This window comes from Tasmannia lanceolata, unplaced genomic scaffold (genome assembly GCF_043159265.1).
Source record: "Tasmannia lanceolata isolate RefF3 unplaced genomic scaffold, GAP_Taslan_0.1 ptg000015l, whole genome shotgun sequence".
Lineage (NCBI taxonomy): Eukaryota > Viridiplantae > Streptophyta > Magnoliopsida > Canellales > Winteraceae > Tasmannia > Tasmannia lanceolata.
The window spans coordinates 55,575,527-55,595,704 of NW_027518692.1; the positions used below are offsets into that span (position 1 = coordinate 55,575,527).

A 20,178-nucleotide genomic window follows, 5' to 3' on the forward strand; every position below is an offset into this window, starting at 1 on the left:
CATGGAATTAGTTACTACAACAAAATGTTAATATTATTCTTTCTAGAGTGATACAGCAAAACAATAAGATGTAGGTGGAAATGAGAAAGTGTTGTTGATCCATGTGAAGGTAGTAACATGATGGGAAAAGGACAAGCACTAAGGGACACTTGAGAGCAGTGAGAGAAGGAATATGGATGATGAGGTCAATGGGCACTTTGAATAGGGGGAGGATTTTTTGCTTTGGGATTGAGCATTGTGGCTTATCCTCAAAAAGGTTTCAATGCATGGTCATTCTCTCTTTTATGCACTTTGCATGGAATGCTTGTAGAAAGCCATCATTCCATTTGAGAAAAGGACCTTCTGAGGGATCCTTTGCCTGTTGGAAATTAGTGGTGGGAATGTGCTCACTACACTAGATTCTGTCTCTAGGTTGGAGAGAATAATAAAAAACATGCCAATCTTTTCTCTTAGAGTATGACAAGCTTTTGACGTAACTTAGACCTCCTGGTTTGTGTGTGCTACTCAAGGTACTGTTACTGTCATTATTAGTTGGTGAGTTCAGATTTAACCCCAAAGATATGGACCCTACATCTCTCAAACACTAGGGAGCATTGTCTAAACCTTTCTTTATCAGAAACGTAGGCCATGTTCTTTAATCCTTCTCGGCAGTGTTTTTAGCACTTTTTAGTTCAGTCAATCATCAAATCATCAACTCGCCCGAGTCAAATTGGTTTTTATCTTGTCTGAATTTTTGTTAGAGTCTTAGTATTACTTCATCTAATCAATTTAAAACTCCTTTTTAAGTGGTTGATTTAGCCAATAACCATGAATCTTCCTCGTGGCCCATGGATCTATCTCTTCATGGCACCAAATCAACGGTCCTGATCGTGCACAATGGAATCATGTAGGATCTTGATTCACGACCCTATAATCAAACCTAATGAAAAATGATACTATGAGAAGCCTGAACTGGTCCCATCTGTCATCAAATCAAAGGGCCCACCGTGTAAACAATTTGAGCAGAAAATCACTTTGATTGAACATTCCTAGCCATTTGATCAGAGGACATGAAAGTGGACAAATAAGAAAAAAGAGAGAGTTAAGAGTCCTTTAATCGAATGGCTAGTAATGGTTCTATATGCAGGACAAATTCAAATGTGTGTCATGCCCAAATTTAAATGTATAGATACCTTCCCCTTTATCTAAGTAAGTGACATATATTCGCCCCTTTTCTTCCCTTGGCCGACCCCAACTAGTATATTTATGACTACACTTTTACATTACAGGCGGATGGCCTAAGGAAGAAAAGGGGCAACTATATCATTTCCCTTATCTAATTATAGAAAGAAATAGTAAAAACTAGTCAGTGACAGCTTGGTTGGAATGGGCTTTTGTGCCCTTCTTGTGTGCTAATATGTGGGCCATTTTTAGAAGCTATTGGGCCGTTTGGGTGTAGGTTAAAAAAATTATGGGAAAAAATTTAGTAAGTTGGAAGAAGGTGTGCAAACCGATTTAAGTAGAAACAACTCTCTTTCAAAAACGGTTATGGAGGTATGGAGAGGGGGTATCTAAGTTATGGGTAAAAGTTATTGGCAGCAAGTATGGTCCTGCGCCTGGTCATTGGGAGTCTCTTGATAGCTTTTCTAAGCCAGGAGTGTCAATTTGGCGTGACGTGATGAAGTTTAAGCAAAAGTTTTGAGAAGGCGTTATATTCAGAGTTTACTCTGGGACCAGATTACATTCAGGCTTGATAATTGTTGTTCTCCCCTTCCTCTGCTAAGTTTGGTTGCGGGAATTTTTTTGATTCTTAGGACTTTTGTGGAATTTCCCCAGGAAACCCACGTTTGGTTGGTGGGCCCAAAATAATACCAGGAACCTAAATAACCCCGCACGAAACCCCAGGAAGGAAAAAAAATACTCCCATGAACCAAAAATAAGCTTGCAGAAGAATTTTTTTCTTCCCAACAGTTCAAGCAACCAAACAAAGCATTTTTTTCCCACCATCGACCAAACATGGGATTTTTATTTTACCGGGATACTTGCACCGAGACCTTTCCTGAGCTGTTTGTGTTGACCTCTTCAAAGGAGGGTTTGGTTAAGGATTGTTTTGAATGAAGAGAGGACCATGTGATCTGGAAGCCTTTGTTTAGAAGGAACTTCTTCGATAAAGAGCTAGAGGTGGTGGGGAGATTTTTTGAGTCTCTCGAAAGGTGCTGCATCAAACATTTTGGTTCAAATAAAAGGGTTTGGACCTGGAACTCAACTCGGAATTTCTCTATTAAATCCTTCTACAATTTATTTAGTATCTTGCCCTGTATCTTCCATAGTAAAATTTTCAGACGGTTGACTTCTTCAGAGCTAGAGATATGTTGATCATCGACCATTGTGCGATTTGTATTGAAGATGGAGAATCAGTCAATCATATTTTCATCCACTATAAGTTAGCTAGGGAGGTTTGGAGCAGCGTTCTTTCTAGATTTGTCTTGTCTTGGGTTTTTCCAACCAAGCTATTGGATCTCTTGGAGTGTTGGTCAATGGTACCTTGGAGGAAAAGGGGAGGGTTCTATGGAATGTTTGCCTCTTAGCTACTATTTGGATATTATGGAAAGAACGAAATGCACGGGCCTTTAAAGGATTCTCTAAGAGTTATTTATTCTTTTATAACAAGGTGATTGCCTGCACTATTTCATGGGTAAGGACACTACCAAGCTTTCGGTTCGTGATCTTTGGTACGGGTGGAAAGAAATTTGTTTTGACGCTGAATGAGTGCATAAAATTGTCCAAGTTTGGGAGCCTCCTGCTCGTGGGTTTCTGAAGCTAAACTTTGATGGTTCTAGCTTGGGGAATTCTCACCCAGTCGGGATTGGGGACAGTCTAAGGGATGAGTTTGGAGCAATGATTTGGGCTTTTGGAGGCCCCATTCATGTGGCTGACGTTAATGAAGCTGAAGTATGCCCACAATTCACCAAGGAATTAAGTTCCTCCACTCCGTCGACCTTAATAAGTTGGTGATTGAAGGGGATTCTCTAAATGTGATCAGGTGGCTTCGAGGATCTCTTTTGGTCCCTTGGAGATTTGCTTCTTATTTCAAAGAGATTTTGGACAAGGTGGGCGAAGCAACGATTACTTTTACTCATATCAGAAGGTCTACTAATGTGGTGGCGGATAGATTAGCCAGAGAGGGTGTCTCAAGGGCGGGAGTGGAACTGTTTGATTTCCTCCCCCCTGACTTTCTCCTTGTTTTTTGTTGTTCCTTCTTATTTATCTTCTCTATTTTTTGCCTTTGTCTTGTTTACGTAAAGACCTTCTCGGTCTTTGGCTAGCTTCTTAATAAAATCCTTTACCATTCAGGGGAAAAAAAAAATGTGTCCAGAATTATCCAAATTTTCCTAAGAAATGGGGATTTTGTTTTTAATTCTGAAAAGAAATTTCTAAAGAAATAAGTTAGCCAAATACCCGAAAAATCATTTTTAAGGGAAATGTTTTTTCCAAAGATTTTTTTTAAACCTAGATCAAAGCAACCCCTAAGCCTTCTTGTCCTATAAAAAGTGAGGTCCCTTGGATTAAAAAAGAAGTTGCTTGGTGTATTTTTTATTGAAGCTAATTATCCTCCACAGTGGTGGGACACTAATAAAAGTTGTCATAGATTAGATGATCTCAGTCATATGATGAATATCCCTAAAGATTTGTTAGACTGTTAGGATTGTCTAATTGGTTTGATATCTTCCTAGATAGGTCCCTCCTGATTACCTCTTTATGATAATCATACAATGTGTTATACTGCAATTAGGGTAGACTACTAAACTTTAGTAATCTGAGGTGTACAAAACTTTTCCCTAGAATAAATTAGAGAAGAACCAACACATCAGGAGGTCGGGAAATGGAGATGCAGATGTTCTTGCTTGAGCAAGAGTAGCTAGATCGGAGTTAGAGTTTTGTTTTTTCTTCCCCCTTACGACTCTTTGTATTTGCTCCTTTTGTCTGTTCTTCTTCTGTCTTTCTTGGCTTCATACTTCATGGCCGTCTTGGTCATGAGTCATGACCCTTTGATAAATACTCAACATTTCAAAAAAAAAAAAAAAAAAAAAAAAAAACAACAAATGAAATTAGAGAAGAATAAACAATTATTATTATTTTAATTAAATAATTAGAATAAAAATCAGATAATCAATGAATAATTTATCAATTAGACTATTTGTCACCTATTCGTATATTTTACAAATTCTTGTACACGGCCTGCACGAGCTATACGCATGTATATACATGTAGAGCATAGGAAGGAGAGTGGTTAGGGAGTTCAAATAATTAATCCTTTTATTTAACGGGAAATCACTCATTCAATATTCCTTTCAAGAACTATGTCACTTTCATTACTTAAAACTTAAGGCTCAATTAATTAATTAATCGTGGATCTTGCCAGATGGATGTATAGCAAGCTATTTTGACAAAAAATGATTTTTATAATTATTTTCTTTGTAATGTAGGATTAATTATATTAAATAAAGTATTTTTTAATAATTCTATACATGAGAAACAAGGGAGGGGGGAATAGGGGAAATTTGTGACCAGTGTTTGTTGCTTTGAGTAGAAATGGGTGCACCCAAATGTACCTTTAGGGTTTCTAAAGTTGTAGACACACACCCCATATGCAGGCAGAAATCTTTCTAGTTATTTTTCATCGGAAGTAAAGTCATTTCAGATCACATGGAAAAGGGTCACGTGCCACATCTCCCTAGGCTCATCAAACCCTAACCCTAGTTTAATGACCTATAAAGATGGGGTGGAAAGCTGGGATTTGGAGCTTGGCAAAAGAGTATAATATGATATATTTTGGGTGCTTATGTTCTCGAGGTGAGCTTCACATTTTCACCCTAATTAATTAGGGCTGTGCTACCTTGGAAAGAAGATGAATTATATCATCATGCATGCATCATGCATGTATTTTAGGGTTAGAGAATATGATTAGGATTTTGGCACCTAGAGAAGAAGCTGGCCTAGAGATTAGGGGTTGTGGTTGGTGAAGGGGAGGGACCACCAGTTGACCATGGTGGGGAGCATGGTTTAATAACTCGAAAACTAGACTCTACTTTACTCGAAAGTGGGTTGAGTTGAGTCACCTCTAACGAGTAACTTGTGACTCGATAAACGTGACTTGATAAGAGTAGGCAACTTGGGTTGATTTTTGGGAATTTCGGTTGAGCTTTCACCATAAAATCGGGTCAGGTTCGGACTGATTCCAATTCATTTTTTTAGCAAAAGTTCAACCCGGCTGGACCCAAGTTGCACCCCTAGATAAAACCTCGTACCCTTTTCGTATTAATATACACATGTTTTCTATATAACTATGTTTCACAGAACACAGAAGCAATGTAAGGTACGGTGTTTTAGGACATTTTGGACCAGAATTGAGGCCGTTGGATAAAACTTAAACAGTTTTCGATGGGTCAACTCGTTTTTCTAGTGAGTTGAGTCAACTCGTTCTAGTTTTGAGTTGACTTATCACAGAATGTGGTGGCTGACACAGGAGGGACGCATGGCATCTCAATCACTTGGAACCTTTCACATGGGACCATTTAGACGGTCACGATCGATTCATCCGTGGCAGAGGGACGAGTGACGTCTAGGGTGGCGTTAGGTGCTTTGGCAAATGTCACGCCTGTTGATCAACATGGTTGTCACATGCGTGACTATGCGAGGCGAGGGGGGTTAAACATGACCTTTAATACGACTTTAGGAACCCTACTGGAATTAAAAAAGGGAATTTTTTAGTATATTTGTTTGGGTTTTATGCATTTTAATATGGATTAGATTATGTTTTTGTATCACATGGGAGGATGGTTCTGATTCTTGGGGAACTTGGGTAGAGAAGACAAGCTCTGAATGAGTTGTTCAGAGAATCCCAGTGTGAATTTGTTCTTTTGTGGGTTTTGAGTGGTTCTTTATTCAAGAACGTGGGAGAAGGGGGTGTCATGAGCTAATTAATGAGGGTTTCATGGGTTTGGAGTTTGGACCACTGATGATCTTAGAGATTCATTCATGACAAACCCACTATTTTTAGATCTTCTATATGGGTCTTCTTTTTTTTACTACACAAGCTAAGAAATATTGAGATAAAGGTAAGTTGGAGTAGATTAATTACATAAGGGAGATGATTTGGCATTTGCACTTTTAATATAGACTAATACAAATGGGTTTTAATTCATTGATTAAGTTTACCACTAGAACTCTTTTAATCTCATTATCAAGGACAAAGTTAGTCCAACTACAACATCTGTAGAGAGAGAGAGAGAGAGAGAGAGAGAGAGAGAGAGGAGTGACATCATCAACCTTAAAGACCAGCAAAGTGGAAGATTGTGAATGAATGAAAATGAAGGAAAGTGAGAAATTGGAAGGAGAGATGATTGTGTTGGCAGCTATGGTCCTTTTGAAGCATTCCAATCCTAAAACCTTGAAGTGGAGAGAGAGAGAGAGAGAGAGAGAGAGAGAGAGAGAGAGAGAGAGAGATGACCTCTCTAGCTAGCTGAAGAGATTCTGTAAAGGTCCCATCAACCTTGAAAAGAGGTCGGTGATACCCTCTATGATCATTGGTCCATTGAAAACTTCAATCCCTCAAATACTAAATAAAACCCACCTCTGACCTCTCCCTCTCCCCACACCAACACTAATACATCACTACTTAGACAAACTCCAAATCTTTCATAAATTAAAGGGTTTAACACCTCATATAGACCTGGACTTCTCTATACAGAAACGTTCCACCTTTCCATCCTCAAACGGAAATATACCTACTTTGAAACCCTAAAATGGACCCACCCTAATAAAAAAGATAATTAAATTTCTGAAATTCATGCTTAGTAGTAGTAATTTTTTAGGCCATGTTTGTCCACCATGAAAAATATTCAATGTAATTTATTTTCATGGTTGCCAAACATGCCATAAACTCCTATGAAATCCTAAAAAGGCCTTGCCCTTTAGACCCACATAGCTCATAGCTTGAAGTCACATGTCTAATCATAATCTTATTTTCAAACCCAAGTTCCTAAAAGGTCCTTATTTTAAAGAGCAGACGCCCCCAAAGTCTGGAAGTATTGCCATTTTAAAACCTCATTAAAAAGTGAACAAAGGCAAAAATGATATATATAATATTTTGCACTGCAGTGATTGAGGTTATTTTGGGATTAAGTGGTAAATTAGGGCATCAAATTTTCAATCTAATGGATGGGCCGGGGGTATAAAGGGTATAAAAATACCAAGAAGTTAGCAAACTTGCAATCTAGTGGGTGAGAGCATTTTGGATACAAATGTTATAACTACTTTGAATAGGGTGGCAAGTTCCTATGTGGGGATAAATTGCAACACTTATGGGTGTGAATATATTGGACATAAATGGTTTAGGTACCTTAGATTGAGCCACAGACTAATGGGTGGGGGCATCTTGGGTAAAATCTTAAATAGATTTGCAATTTCCTAATCTAACTATTGGGGCACTGTGAAAGTGAAAGTTATGAACACTTCAAATGGTTCACAATTTTTCAACTTAATGGGTGTGAACATATTGGGATTAAAAGGAATACATACTTAAGTAGGTTGGGTGGGCTACGTCTCTAATGAGTGGGCACTTCAGGAATAATTGGTATAACAAATAAGTTGTTGGGCCATTTCTCTAGTAGTCAAGTTCAAATAAGCTGTACAATGCATTGAGGTATTTTGGGAATAAATGGTATACATATCTAAATGGGATTTGCTAGGGAGCAACGCAGAAGGCATTTCGTGGGCGGGCTGTTGCATGATAGAGCAGACACGTGGGCTCACTTTTTGTCTCATTCATTTAATTCATCCTATGTGGCTGCTCTCATGCAATGGTCCGCGAAATGCCTTGTGCAATGGTCCCTTGCAAATCCCTATCTAAATAAGGTCTCTACTTTGCAACTCAACATGTAGAGGGACAATTTTTAAGCAAATGGTATTAAAGTATAGACTTATTTAGATATTCCTCTCCTTATTTTAAAAGCTTCTATTGGTTGGTACAGCTCATAGGGAATTATAACAACTGAAAAAAGAGTTTAGAATATAAAAAAGGGTGCATGAAACAAAACCAAGGGATGTAAATATAAGCTCTTATACATTAAGAAGGTTGTAAATTAACTAGCAAATTTTGAACTCACAACATAATGAATATGGGGACATTTTGGGAAAAATTGTATAAATAATTCATTAGTCTCAGCTTGCTGCAACAATATTATGGTATAAATAATCTAATCATAGGTTTTTCATTGGACAATCAGGGCCATTTGCGGTATAAATGGTAGAATTTGGACTGCAGAATGATGCATTTCCAGAAAAGTGCATAAATTCCTACATGGGTTGCACTATTTGAAAAGTGGAGACCACGAAACGAACCCAACTTCAGGACAAGTCACACCCCATCTTGAGGTTTGTGGCCTTATCTAGACCATATTTATCCTAATATTACTCTTTTATTAATCAATCTAATTTAACTCCTTGGATATACAGTTGGGGCTCTAATGACTAATGCTCCATATATTCGCAAATCTCTCATATCTTAATTGCTTAGATTAGGAACTAGCATTGTTTCGCTGTTGATAATTTATAATCTCTTATTTCTAATAATTAATAAAAAAAAATCAAGTGATATAAGGTATAAGGGGTACTGTCTTTGAAAATGTTGTTCAAAGTATATACAAGTGAGCAATATTGTTGCACAAAGTACATATTATGTAGTTATATATGAAATATTCTTTAGTCTCTTCAATGGAATTTATTGCAGTGTTTGCATCTATCAAAGACTCTAGTATGGCAGTGGTAGTTGCATCAATGACAGATGTAGACAAAACAATAACACTAAACTGCCTCTTAGCATTAGAAGTAGGAGGGCGTTGATTTTTTCTTGCTAGACAAACATGTATAAAATATGGTGCACCAAAAAAGTAGGCAGGGCAGGATAAAGAGTTGGACAAACACATGACTAGGAGTAAAGGAGAAGATGGTGGGGTACAACACCAATGCATTATATAAAATGCGACCACTGACAATATTAATTATTAGAGCCCCAATCGTACTAATATTAGCAGTTACATGTTTTAATAATTGCACTAACTCATTCTGTATTTAATTATTTAAATAACTGTCAAATGGTATTTCAATTCCCAAAAAGCTCTCAGAAGTCAATTAAAAAGGAAAGACAGCTGGTTTGTGCAATTATCAAAACATGGTAGTGCTAATATCAAGAACAAAACTTGGCTCCAACCTGGGTTGGAGGAACTTCCTCAGCCCCTCTAATAGCAAGGGGTGTGGAAATATCAATTCCATGATTACTTTTTGGTTAAAGGAATTGATATTTCCACACCCCTAACTATTAGAGCTATTAGCAAGGGGTTAGAGGAAAGTTCCTCCAACCCGGGTTGGAGCTAAGTTTTATTCCAAGATCAGCACTCTTAATTTATTGTGTATATACCATGGTTTTAAATTTTGGCTGAAATTTAGGATTTCGGCCGGGACCTGAATTTAAAACCAAAACCGAAATTTAAAAATTTCAGCCAAAATTATATGATTTACACCGAAATTTGTACCGAAATAGAAATAGCCACTGGAATTTCAGTTTTTGGGTGAGGCCGAAACCGAAATTTCAAACCATGTTGTATAGTTTATTTTTCTAAATATATAACCAAAAAGAATAAGCGGATACTTAAGTGCATGTGTTTGCCAGATTCCGATGGTTTTTTCTTTATAATACAATGTATTTTCCAATAATTCTGAATTCCTCTGAATAATATATGAGAATCAATGAATTAGTCACCAGACTCCATCATGTTTAATTCAAAAAAATCTCAGTTGATTACAAAAATGTTAGATTTTTTTTATTAATTATTCGGGATTTTTTAAAGTTGGGCTAAAAAAGAGTGCTAGGAACGAACCTAACAGCTAGCGTCTTTATATAATTTTTGTTAGGGAAGTGATATATTCACCCTTTTTTTTACTTGGGACAGTCCCCTCTAGAATAAAAGAGTAGTAAATAGAGGGGGCTGTCCAAAGTAAAAAATTTATATCATTTACCTGTTTCTTATGATCTTATCTAAGAGATAGGACCCATTTGAAGTGGGGTCCAGAGGTGACAGTACTTATTTGGTAGCCCGGATGACTACAAAAATTGACATCGTTAAGAGAACTTAACAAGTTCTCGTAAATATGGAAAGAGCAATAATAAATTCTCACCCCTTGTAGGATAATTCGCACCCCTGGAATGTGAATTGACGTTAAAAAGCGTTAAAGTCTGCCACATACGCTCCTTTAAAGGGACGCGAATTATCCTACAGGGGGTGCGAATTTATCATCACTAGAAGAGGCAGAAACTTCCTAACGGTAAGTCGGTAACTTGCCATTAAAAAAACGAAAAATTTAACAAGAAAATGGAAGAAAAGTTAAAAAACAGCCCGTTTCGAAACGCTTGCCGCGAAATGCGGCTACTTGCCGCCTTTTTATTTTTTCTTTCCTATCACAAGTATTTTAAAATAGGACTTTTGAAAGGCTCTTACGGAGAGAGAGAGTTTAGAGAAAGACTCAATAAACAAAAGAAATAGTAGAGAGAGATAAAAAAAAAGGATTCAAAACAGTTGGAGAGATTTGACCCATTTGATGATATGATAAAAATCACCCTTCTCATGAGTCATGACTTCCAACATCTCTTTCTTTCTTTCTTTGTTGCGTATGAAGATAAGCTCCTTATGAAAAGTCAGCGTATGAAATGGGAAAAAAACTCTCTCTCATGCTCTTGAAAACTAGCTGCTTTTGTTTGTTTTGACAAGAACAACTCATTCAACTTTCATTCCATCTTCCCTTCTTCTCTCTTGAGCAAGACCCATCTCTTATAAATCCGTTTCTTACATATTCCTCCTCAAAAACCCACAAATAAATGCATGGTTTTGATCATTTTTGGGTGCAAAATCAGTCAGAGCAAGACCCATCTCTTATAAATCTATTCCGGCCTCACATATTCCTTCTCAAAAACCCACAAATAAATGCATGGTTTTGATCATTTTTGTGTGCAAAATCAGTAAGAGCAAGACCCATCTCTTATGAATCCATTCCTACCATATTCCTTCTCAAAAACCCACAAATAAATGCATGGTTTTGATCATTTTTGGGTGCAAAATCAGTCAAACCAAGCCTAAAGGAGGCTACTTTAGATTTCTCCTCTCCTCCTCTTTCTAGACTTCTAGTGAGAGAGATGTGCAGTTTCTTTTGGCAAAGAATGGAAAATGATCAAGGAGATCTCGCCGACATCGTTCGAGCCAGCGGCGGTGGCAACGTAACTACGAACAATCCAGCAATCGATTGGCAATTTCCGATAGAATCAACGGATTTTCCGGTGGGAATCGTAGAACCCATCGAGGATTTTGGCGATCCATTTGCTAGTTTGCGAGATCCTTTGCTCCACGAATTGGATGTAGCGGGTTCTGCGTTCTTCAATCGATCTAATTCGTCTGGTCTAGTTAAGATGAGTGTTGAGAAAGATGATAATTTTCTTACTCAGAAGATTTTGGGTGAGGAGATTAAGAGGCCTTGCAATATCTTCTCTAAAATGCTTCAGATCTCACCGTCTGTTTCGCCGACAGCCTCGGCCGCAGTATTGGCTTCTCCAAGAGGTATCAAACCTTCATTAGACGGTAAAGAGATGATAAGGGCTAATAGCTCGGTCAATTTTCCTGTTGATGCCGGTGGGGTGCAGATTTCGTCACCGCGAAATCCTGGTATAAAGAGAAGGTGAGCATCTACTATAACTTTTCTGAAGAAATAATTGATAAAAGTTGATCTTTTGTGTAAGGTTTCTTCAAATAGAAATCAGTTTTGCTTCACATATTAATACCCAGTTTTGATTTGCTGAAAAATTCTTCAGTGCCCAAATAATATTGGTAGAATTATGTTTTTGGAAATTGGGTTTGTTGTAAATCATGGTGAAAATCTTTGAACAAGGGATTGAAGGAAATTGATGTCAAGGGACTTGTCTGCGTTGATGAAGGATTATCAGAAACTATTATTTCTTAGGAACAAAGATGGGGTTCGTTATTCTTTCAAAATAATGACCATAAACTTGGTTTTCTTGGGGCTTCTACCCAGCTGAAAAGTTCCAGTAATTCATCTGTCACAATAGTAAGCATAAACTTAGCTTTCATGTAGTTTTCTGAAACTTTTTTCTGCTTAAAGCACCAAAAAGAGTCACACTTTTTCCTGTATATTGGCCTTACATACATGTCCACCCCTTGGGCTTTCATGTTGAAAAAGAGCATACTATGAAGTTTTTCCATCTCTAAATTAAATAAATTAGTAAATACTCAAAAGTAGATACAAAAGGAGTAATGTCAGTAAACTTCTTCTTCTTCTTCTTCTTTTTCCTGGGATGTCAGACAAAGAAAATAGATCAAGTTTGCTGAAATAATTGTCAAATACTCAACAGTAAATATAGACAGAACCAAGAATATTAAGAAATCTCTTCTTCCTCTTTTCTGGGTTATAATATAGTGAATAACCCAACTTTGTTTTTGTTTAATCATTCAGAAAGAGCCAGGCAAAGAAGGTGGTTTGCATTCCAGCACCAGCAGCTGCAAACAGTAGATCTAGTGGGGAAGTTGTTCCATCTGATCTCTGGGCTTGGAGAAAGTATGGACAAAAACCCATCAAAGGTTCCCCATATCCAAGGTACTTTCCACCATCAGATAACCAAAATACCAAAATTTTAATTAGTTAGAAATGGATTGCTTTTTTTTTTTTCCATCCTACTTATTACAAATCTTGACATGAAAAACAATTAACATCTCATGGATTGCTTCTTAAATACATCATGGCCAACGTAAATCTCAATGAGAAAAGGAAAAACAATTTCTAATCATTCATAAAATATATCTCTGTCTTGATAAGGGAGATCTTATCACCATTCCCAAGTTTCCATATAATCTTATATGAAAATTGTTTTGAGTTAAGAATGATTATTTGTAAATAATTATTATTAGCCTTAGAAATGATATAATCAATGCTTCCAAAGAGACCTTAATGTCACATTTCCAAATTAGTTTTAAATACAATAATCTTATTTGCAAATAAGAACCAATTTTCTGTCACCCGAATAGACCCTAAGCATACAATTTTTTTATTCTTTTCTTTTGGAGCCACAATTTCCAATTAGACAATGTGGGTTTTCATTAATGGATGATTTATATACTATCCAGGGGTTATTATAGATGCAGCAGCTCCAAGGGTTGCTCTGCAAGAAAACAAGTTGAGAGGAGTCGAACCGATCCCAACATGTTAGTCATCACCTACACCTCAGAACACAACCATCCATGGCCGACGCAGAGGAATGCGCTTGCGGGTTCAACAAGGTCACAACCCATTAAGAACAATTTGGCTTCAAAGAGCTCACCAGCTTCTCATACCTCAAAATTCACAAATTTGAAGGAAGAACCAAAGGAGAACAACAGCGATAATGCATCGGCTGTTATCGCCGACAGGTCAATTGGGACTATTAAAGAGGAGGCGAGTGAGATAGAGAAATCTATGGATACCGATGATAATCGTGAATTCGATCAAGGTTTCGGTCATAGTTACACGCCTGTTCCACCAGATTCCAATCAATCCGATGATTTCTTTGCAGATTTGGGAGAATTGGAGCCTGACCCACTAACTCTAATGTTTCCCCAAGGATTCACAGGTGATAAATCTGAAGAAGGAAGAGAAAACAAGGCATTGGATCCATTCAACCTCTTTGATTGGTCAGGGAACTCATTTGGAGAAGCTAAGAGGGGTTTATAGCAAGACCTTGCAGCAATCACACCAATTAAAACAAGTTCCATTTGTTATTCTGTGGTGCAGTTTCAAGGTCTGGTTATAAACCTTTGATTCCAGTTTGAATTTAAAAATGGGGGAGTCTTCATTTACTTATTTTTATTGTTATTTACCATAACAGTCTGCGAATTAGGAAAATATAAGAGGGTGTTGGTTGATTGGGAGCAGACCCATGAGACCCCACATTCTGGGAATATTGGTGGGATGGGACAGAAAGCTGAGGAACAGAAGCTTTCAACAGTTTGAAAAGTACATGCTTGAGATACTACTGAAAAAGCCTAGCAAAGAGGTCTGGTATATGAGGATGAGCCTTTTTCCTTCCTCTTATCTTTTAAAGTGGGGAAAATAATTCTCTTGGTCATGGGGCATTTAGTTTGCTTGGGTGAGAATGAATATTTGAGCAGAGTAAAGGAAAAAGATACAAGAAGAGAAGAAAAAGCTCACTTTTAGAGAAAATACTGGCTTGTGGGTTCCTCAGCTTTCTGTTTCTTAAACCCTTTTCCTCCAACTTATCACCATTGGAGGTTTACTTTCAGTGTATAAGCTATTAAAGATTGTTCTTGGGAATAATACCTTGACACTGTAATTCAATTTTGTCTGCTTCCCTTCATGTGCTTTCCTTTCTCTTCTCCATGGTTGGATTACACATGCATATATACATATTTTTTTAAATGGCACGTGCATAATGTACATACACTTTCATATTGCACATACAACTTCATGCACAGATACAAACATGTACTCATATTACATGTATTCATATGTGCATGTACATATGAGTACATGTTTGTATGTGTGAATGAAGGTGTATGTGTATATGAAAACGAATATGCAAGATAATATAATAGGATTTTCACATGGACATAGCTCTGCTGATTATTTTAGTGTTTCAAAGCTGCATGTTTCTACAGATATGAGCTACACATGCAAGTGATTATCTGTTTGATTTGGGTGCAAGCAATCTTGGAAAATGAGATCATGAATGCCATATATATTCGCCTACTTTTCTTCCTCAGGCCACTCCCGTACGTCTGTATTTATGAATGCTCTTTTTACGCTACAAGAGTACAAGGGCCAGGATGATCATTTCCCTATAGAAGAACTTAGAAAATCAGAGAATACATTAACTACAAGAGATCCTAAAAAGAGTTTAAATAGAACATAATGGAAGATAAGGAGATAACTATAGCAATTAATTCTAATCATAACGAAATCTTAAATATAATTTTAAACCTTATACACTATTGATGGAAGAGAGAGTGGGACCAGATAGGGAAACGGTAGAAAAAAATTAGGAACCGAAACCTGGTCTCTCTGGGGAGAATAATACTTATAAAGGCAGTTCTAGCTAACATTCCAATTTATTAGCTCTCATTGTTTCAATATCCTATGAGTATCATTAATAGAATAGAGTAGATCCAACCTTTAGGGGGATCAAATGAGAAGTGGAAATATCATCTAGCTAGTTAGGAGGAAGTTTGTAAGCCTATTAGGGCCGGTGGTCTGGGAAGCATAAGGTTAAAAAGCGTAAATGAAGCATATAGCTCGGAAAAAGGGCTATGGAGATTCGGGGAGGAAAGTTATGACCTTTGGACGAGGGTTGTAGAAAGTACGTACGGGGGTGTGCGCCATGCAAGTGGAAATCAAAGGACAATTTAAGTCATATAGTAGTGTGTCAGTTTAAAGGGATATATTGAAACAAAAGCATTAGTTTAATGAAGGGTTCGGATTCGAAATTTATTTGGGAGATAGGATAATGTTATGGTATGATAAATGGTGTAAAGATGTCCCTTTGAAGGAAGCCTTTCCAGAACTGTTCTCCGTGGTAGTGGGCAAGGAGGTGTAGGATTTTTTTCAATGGGAGGATGAAAGGATATCATGGAAGATAAATTTCAGAAGAAACTTTTTCAATATGGAATTTAATCGAATAGCATGACTATTAGAGATATTGGGGGCATATTACATTAGGAGGACTAGTGAAGATTAAAGGGTTTGGAATTGGTGCTCCTCTTGCATTTTTAGCATCAACTCAATCTCCCAACAATTGTCCTTGCCTTGGAGCCTTGCCTCTCGATAGAGTATGGGGCATTTTGGCACCCTAGGATCTTGATTTCACGTGGACGGCCTTTCTCAATAGGATCTAAATAGTCTCCATCTCCACAATCGTAACGTGTTGATAGTAGACCATCGTGCTCTTTGTATGGAGTCGGGTGAGTCTGTGGACCAAATGTTTTTAAATTGCAGGATGGCGAGAGAAGTTTGGAGGAAGATCTTATTCAGATTCAACATGACATGGGTCTTTCCGTCAAGGATGAGTGACCTATTAGAGAGTTGGTTCTATGTTCCCTGACAGGCAGAAGGAAAGATCCTTTGGATGTGGTCTTACTGGCTACTTTGTGGGTCCTTTGGAAAGAAATAGATGCAATGATGTTTAAGAGCTTAATAAAGTCTTCATAGTTTGTCTACATGAAGATTGTCACCATGATTATTACGTAATTAAAGACCTTATCGAGTTTCAGGTTTGTATTAGTCTTCGACCTTTGGTAGGGGTGGAGAGAAATATGCTTAGTAATGAGCGTGTGTCGATTCCAACCCTTGGATGGGAGCCACCAAATCCTAGAAAAATAAAATTTAACTTTGATGGATCCCATCAAGAAAACCCAAGAGTGGGTGGGGTATTAAGAGATGACCACGGAGTTACGAGGAGGGCCTTTTCAGGATCTACCGCAGTTGCAAACTCCAATGAGGCGGAGGTGGGAGCGGTCTTGCAGGGCATGAGGATCATGGAGATCAATATCCTGGATAGTTTGATTATAGAGGGAGACTCCCTTAAAGTCATCAGGTGGTTGAGAAGGACTCATCCCCATCCATGGAGATTTGCGCATTCGTTTGACGAGATCTTGTGCATTCGTTTGACGAGATCCATGATCTAGTGATGGGTGCTTCCATCCCTTATCTGCATGTAAGAAGATCGAAGATCGGCTAACGGAGATGTGATTAGGGAAGCTTTAGAGTCGTTTGATTTCCTTCCCCTCGAGGGCCCATGATTTTTTATATTCTTTCTCTTTCTCTTCCCTTTTCATTGTAAGGACCATCTCGGTTTATGGGCTTTTCCCCCATTTTTTCATCTAATAAGAGTTCTCATCATTCAAAAAAAACTACAGAAACTATTCTATTCTTAATCGAATATTTTGCTATTGAAACTATTCTATTTTCCTTGATTTTTTCTTGTGTACAACTATCTTAATACCCTCCTACAATCATATGTCCCTTGATTTTTAAGATAGTTGATTGTCCCTCCTACAATCAACTATCTTAAAAAAGGTTGATGAAGCACACACTTTTTCAGCCACTTGTCAACCTCCCGTCACTCAATGCCCCGACGAATAAAATCCTCCCTTTTAACGTTATCCGTTAAGTTTTAAAGGCAAAGAAAAACCTTAAAGAGGGTGAATTTATCCCTCTGAAGTCTCTCCCCTCCCTCCTCAGCTCCTCTCATGATTTGGCCAACTAATATTAATTCCATGGAATAATTTTCCGTAGGTGCCTATCATGGCCTTAGTAAAAAGAGAAAATCAAGAATCCATTGTAACAAAAGTATAATTGATTTTTTTCTGTTAATGTTGCAAAAATATCTCAATTTCTTTTCATGAGATCTTCAAAGAAAATTTCTTTTACTACATTTTTAAAGTTCAATAAAAAGAGAAAAGAAACATATAAAATTAAAATTAAAATTTCCCTATATTTTACGTTATTGTTAAGATATTCCTAAAACATATATTTGTGACAGGGTTTACCAATAATAAGAGATAAAGTGTGATCATAGTTACACAATGCTTTGAATAATTGAAAATTTCTTGAAAAAAATCCAAAATATTTTGCCCTCATCTGCATAAATAAAAATACTCGCATTTTTTAATTAAATGTGAAGTTTCATAATTAAACCAGAATTTTCTAAATTAAATAAGGATTTGACAAATAATTCATCAGTTCTTGTATATATTTTTTCCAAATTTGGTAAGAAATTCAAAATTTTCATAATTAATTGAGAGATCTTCCTACTTTGGCTAAAGGCGCTGTGAGATATGATTTCTTCGAAATGCCTAGCATTTATAGCAGGTAAGTTTTTTTGTATTTGTTGGACTTTTATTTCCTGAGGTAAGGTGGTATGTCCTCCTCATGTACTTGCTGTGACATTTTGTGTATTCTAAGCATGGTTTTAAATTTCGACCGAAATCCAAATTTTCGAACCGAAATCACCGAAACCAAAATTTGGCGAAATTGCAAATTTTGGCTTTTACCCAATTTCGTCCGAAATTTTGATAATTTCCGTAATTTCGGTCCGAAATTTAGGAAATTTTGTTCGGAATTTCGAACATAAATATCAAATTTCGGCCCGTCCGAAATCGGTACCAAAACCGAAATTTAAAACCTTGATTCTAAGTATTTATAGAAGGTAGGATTTTTATTTTTTTTTAAAGTTTTGTGGATTTAGAGGTAAGATGGCATGTCCCCCTCTTTATATTCTTTTATTATATCAATAAAATTTGGCCATTGATATTTGCACAACTATATTTTAATAATTGCACAAAATCAGTTTGTCTTTTCCTTTTTAATTGGCTCATGTTAGCTTTTTGGGAGCTGTAATAACCTTTGGCAGCTGTTTAAATAAGAAAAGACAAGCTGAGTTAGTGCAATTATCAAAACTTGGTATTGCCAACATCAGTGGCCTAAAATTTAAGGTTCCTTGATAAATTCTGGGATAAAATTAAAAAAAAAATGTTTGGCAATGAGAAGAAGAGCTTCAAAGTGGAAAACAATGGCAAAAGATGTGAGATATTCCAAGAGAGGATAGAAAGAAGATGTGGAATGGAAGTAAAGGATATTAATGGCTCACTTAGTTCTTGCCCTTTGTCTCTTCATTGCATCCATGAACTTCTTCCTTTATCTTTATTGTCTAGGGGGTTCAATCCTTGTGGTTTTCTACTGGATTTATTGAGCAAAAGTCCATAATCCAAATAGAGAGCAAACTTAATTATTTATCTAATCAAAAAGTTCTTGGGAATGGCTAGAAGGACCCATTTGGGTCTGCAGCCCCATTTGCTCTGAGGTGTAATTTATGTGTCAATTAGTTAAATTAGTTTTAGAATCTCTCTCTCTCTCTCTCTCTCTCTCTCTCTCTCTCTCTCTCTCTCTCTCTCTCTCTCTCTCTCCACATCAATGGATTATTGCCTGTTGAATTGCACCACAGTTCATTTCTGTTTCAATTGTCAGCAAATCAATTTTAGTCAAATATGGATCCACGTCAGGGCCTACATCTTGACCTTTCAATCACCATGCATGTGAGTGTCTGATACTTTGATGGGGATTTTGAGTAAGAATTTGAAATTATAGTTAGAAATTAGATCTGTCCAATGTGAAAAAGGGATAGGCCCCACCGTGGGTGGGCTCTGGAACTTCGGATGGGGGCGAGTACCCCTCAAAGAAATAGTTACTAGAAGCACTTAACTTGGCTATGCGATCTACCAAATCGTTTGCACTTGTAGGAATAAGAATAAAAAAGGAACCCTCCATATAAACACGTATCTTTAATCCCATCAATGAAATTGCCAAGTAGTTTCCATGGATCATCATCGATTCCTTTAGCCCACCTCACAATGTTAAATGAATTGCTTTTCACTTCCAAACTGCCCTCCATCTGGTTCATGAAGATGGTCAAACCTTGATCTCGTGCACAGACCTCGGCCTCAATAGAATTTGGTGAATCTTATAGGACCTGCGAATAGAATAGATGATGTTGCCCGAAATGTTCCTAAAAACGTACTCCTCCAATACCTGCCAAGCCTAGGTTGGCCAAGGGAGCAACCATCAACATTGAGTTTGATGACGTTCCTAGGAAGGATTTCTATCTCGCTACTATCTTTGCGTTGGAAGTGCTGCCCTAAAAAATGTGTCCCAATTCTATATAATGATCTCAGCTGAGTAGCTTGAGAAAGACGGATTTTGAAGTACCCAAGAAACCATAGTGAGTCTTATTTTCCTTAGCAAAAAATTTAGGGTGCTGCATTTGCCCTCAAAGATACGAGAATTCCTCGCCATCCAGATAATCCATATGACAGCAAAAGGAGTTAGATGCTTTAAAGTTCGACCGAGAGAACCAATACCGGTTACCTTCCAACTCCAAAACAAGTCTCATATCGAATTTGGAACTAACATTGGATCAACCAAATGATCGTAACCATTCAATTGGTGACCTAAAAATGCATCGATATTAAAAATCCTATCATTTCACATTCAATAGCCAAAATTAAATTGATGTAACTATTCCGATCATCATCT

At 37.2% G+C, this 20,178-nt stretch overlaps 1 protein-coding gene across 1 annotated transcript; it reads left to right on the forward strand.

The window, feature by feature from the left end:
* Nucleotides 1–10,719: 10,719 nt before the first annotated feature.
* Nucleotides 10,720–14,443, forward strand: WRKY14 (WRKY DNA-binding protein 14). The gene is made up of 3 exons (XM_077397219.1): nucleotides 10,720–11,763; nucleotides 12,556–12,696; nucleotides 13,224–14,443. Exons 1-3 carry the CDS (start codon nucleotides 11,228–11,230, stop codon nucleotides 13,804–13,806), a joined length of 1,260 nt encoding a protein of 419 aa, XP_077253334.1. The 5' UTR covers nucleotides 10,720–11,227; the 3' UTR covers nucleotides 13,807–14,443.
* The last annotated feature ends 5,735 nt before the right edge of the window (nucleotides 14,444–20,178 follow it).

Bases quoted from the DNA above. Each gene is read 5' to 3' on its own strand.
- WRKY14 (XM_077397219.1), top strand. From the start codon at position 11,228: ATGTGCAGTTTCTTTTGGCAAAGAATGGAAAATGATCAAGGAGATCTC. The intron at 11,764-12,555 runs GTGAGCATCTAC...TTAATCATTCAG, and splicing joins AATCCTGGTATAAAGAGAAG to AAAGAGCCAGGCAAAGAAGG. The intron at 12,697-13,223 runs GTACTTTCCACC...TATACTATCCAG, and splicing joins AAAGGTTCCCCATATCCAAG to GGGTTATTATAGATGCAGCA.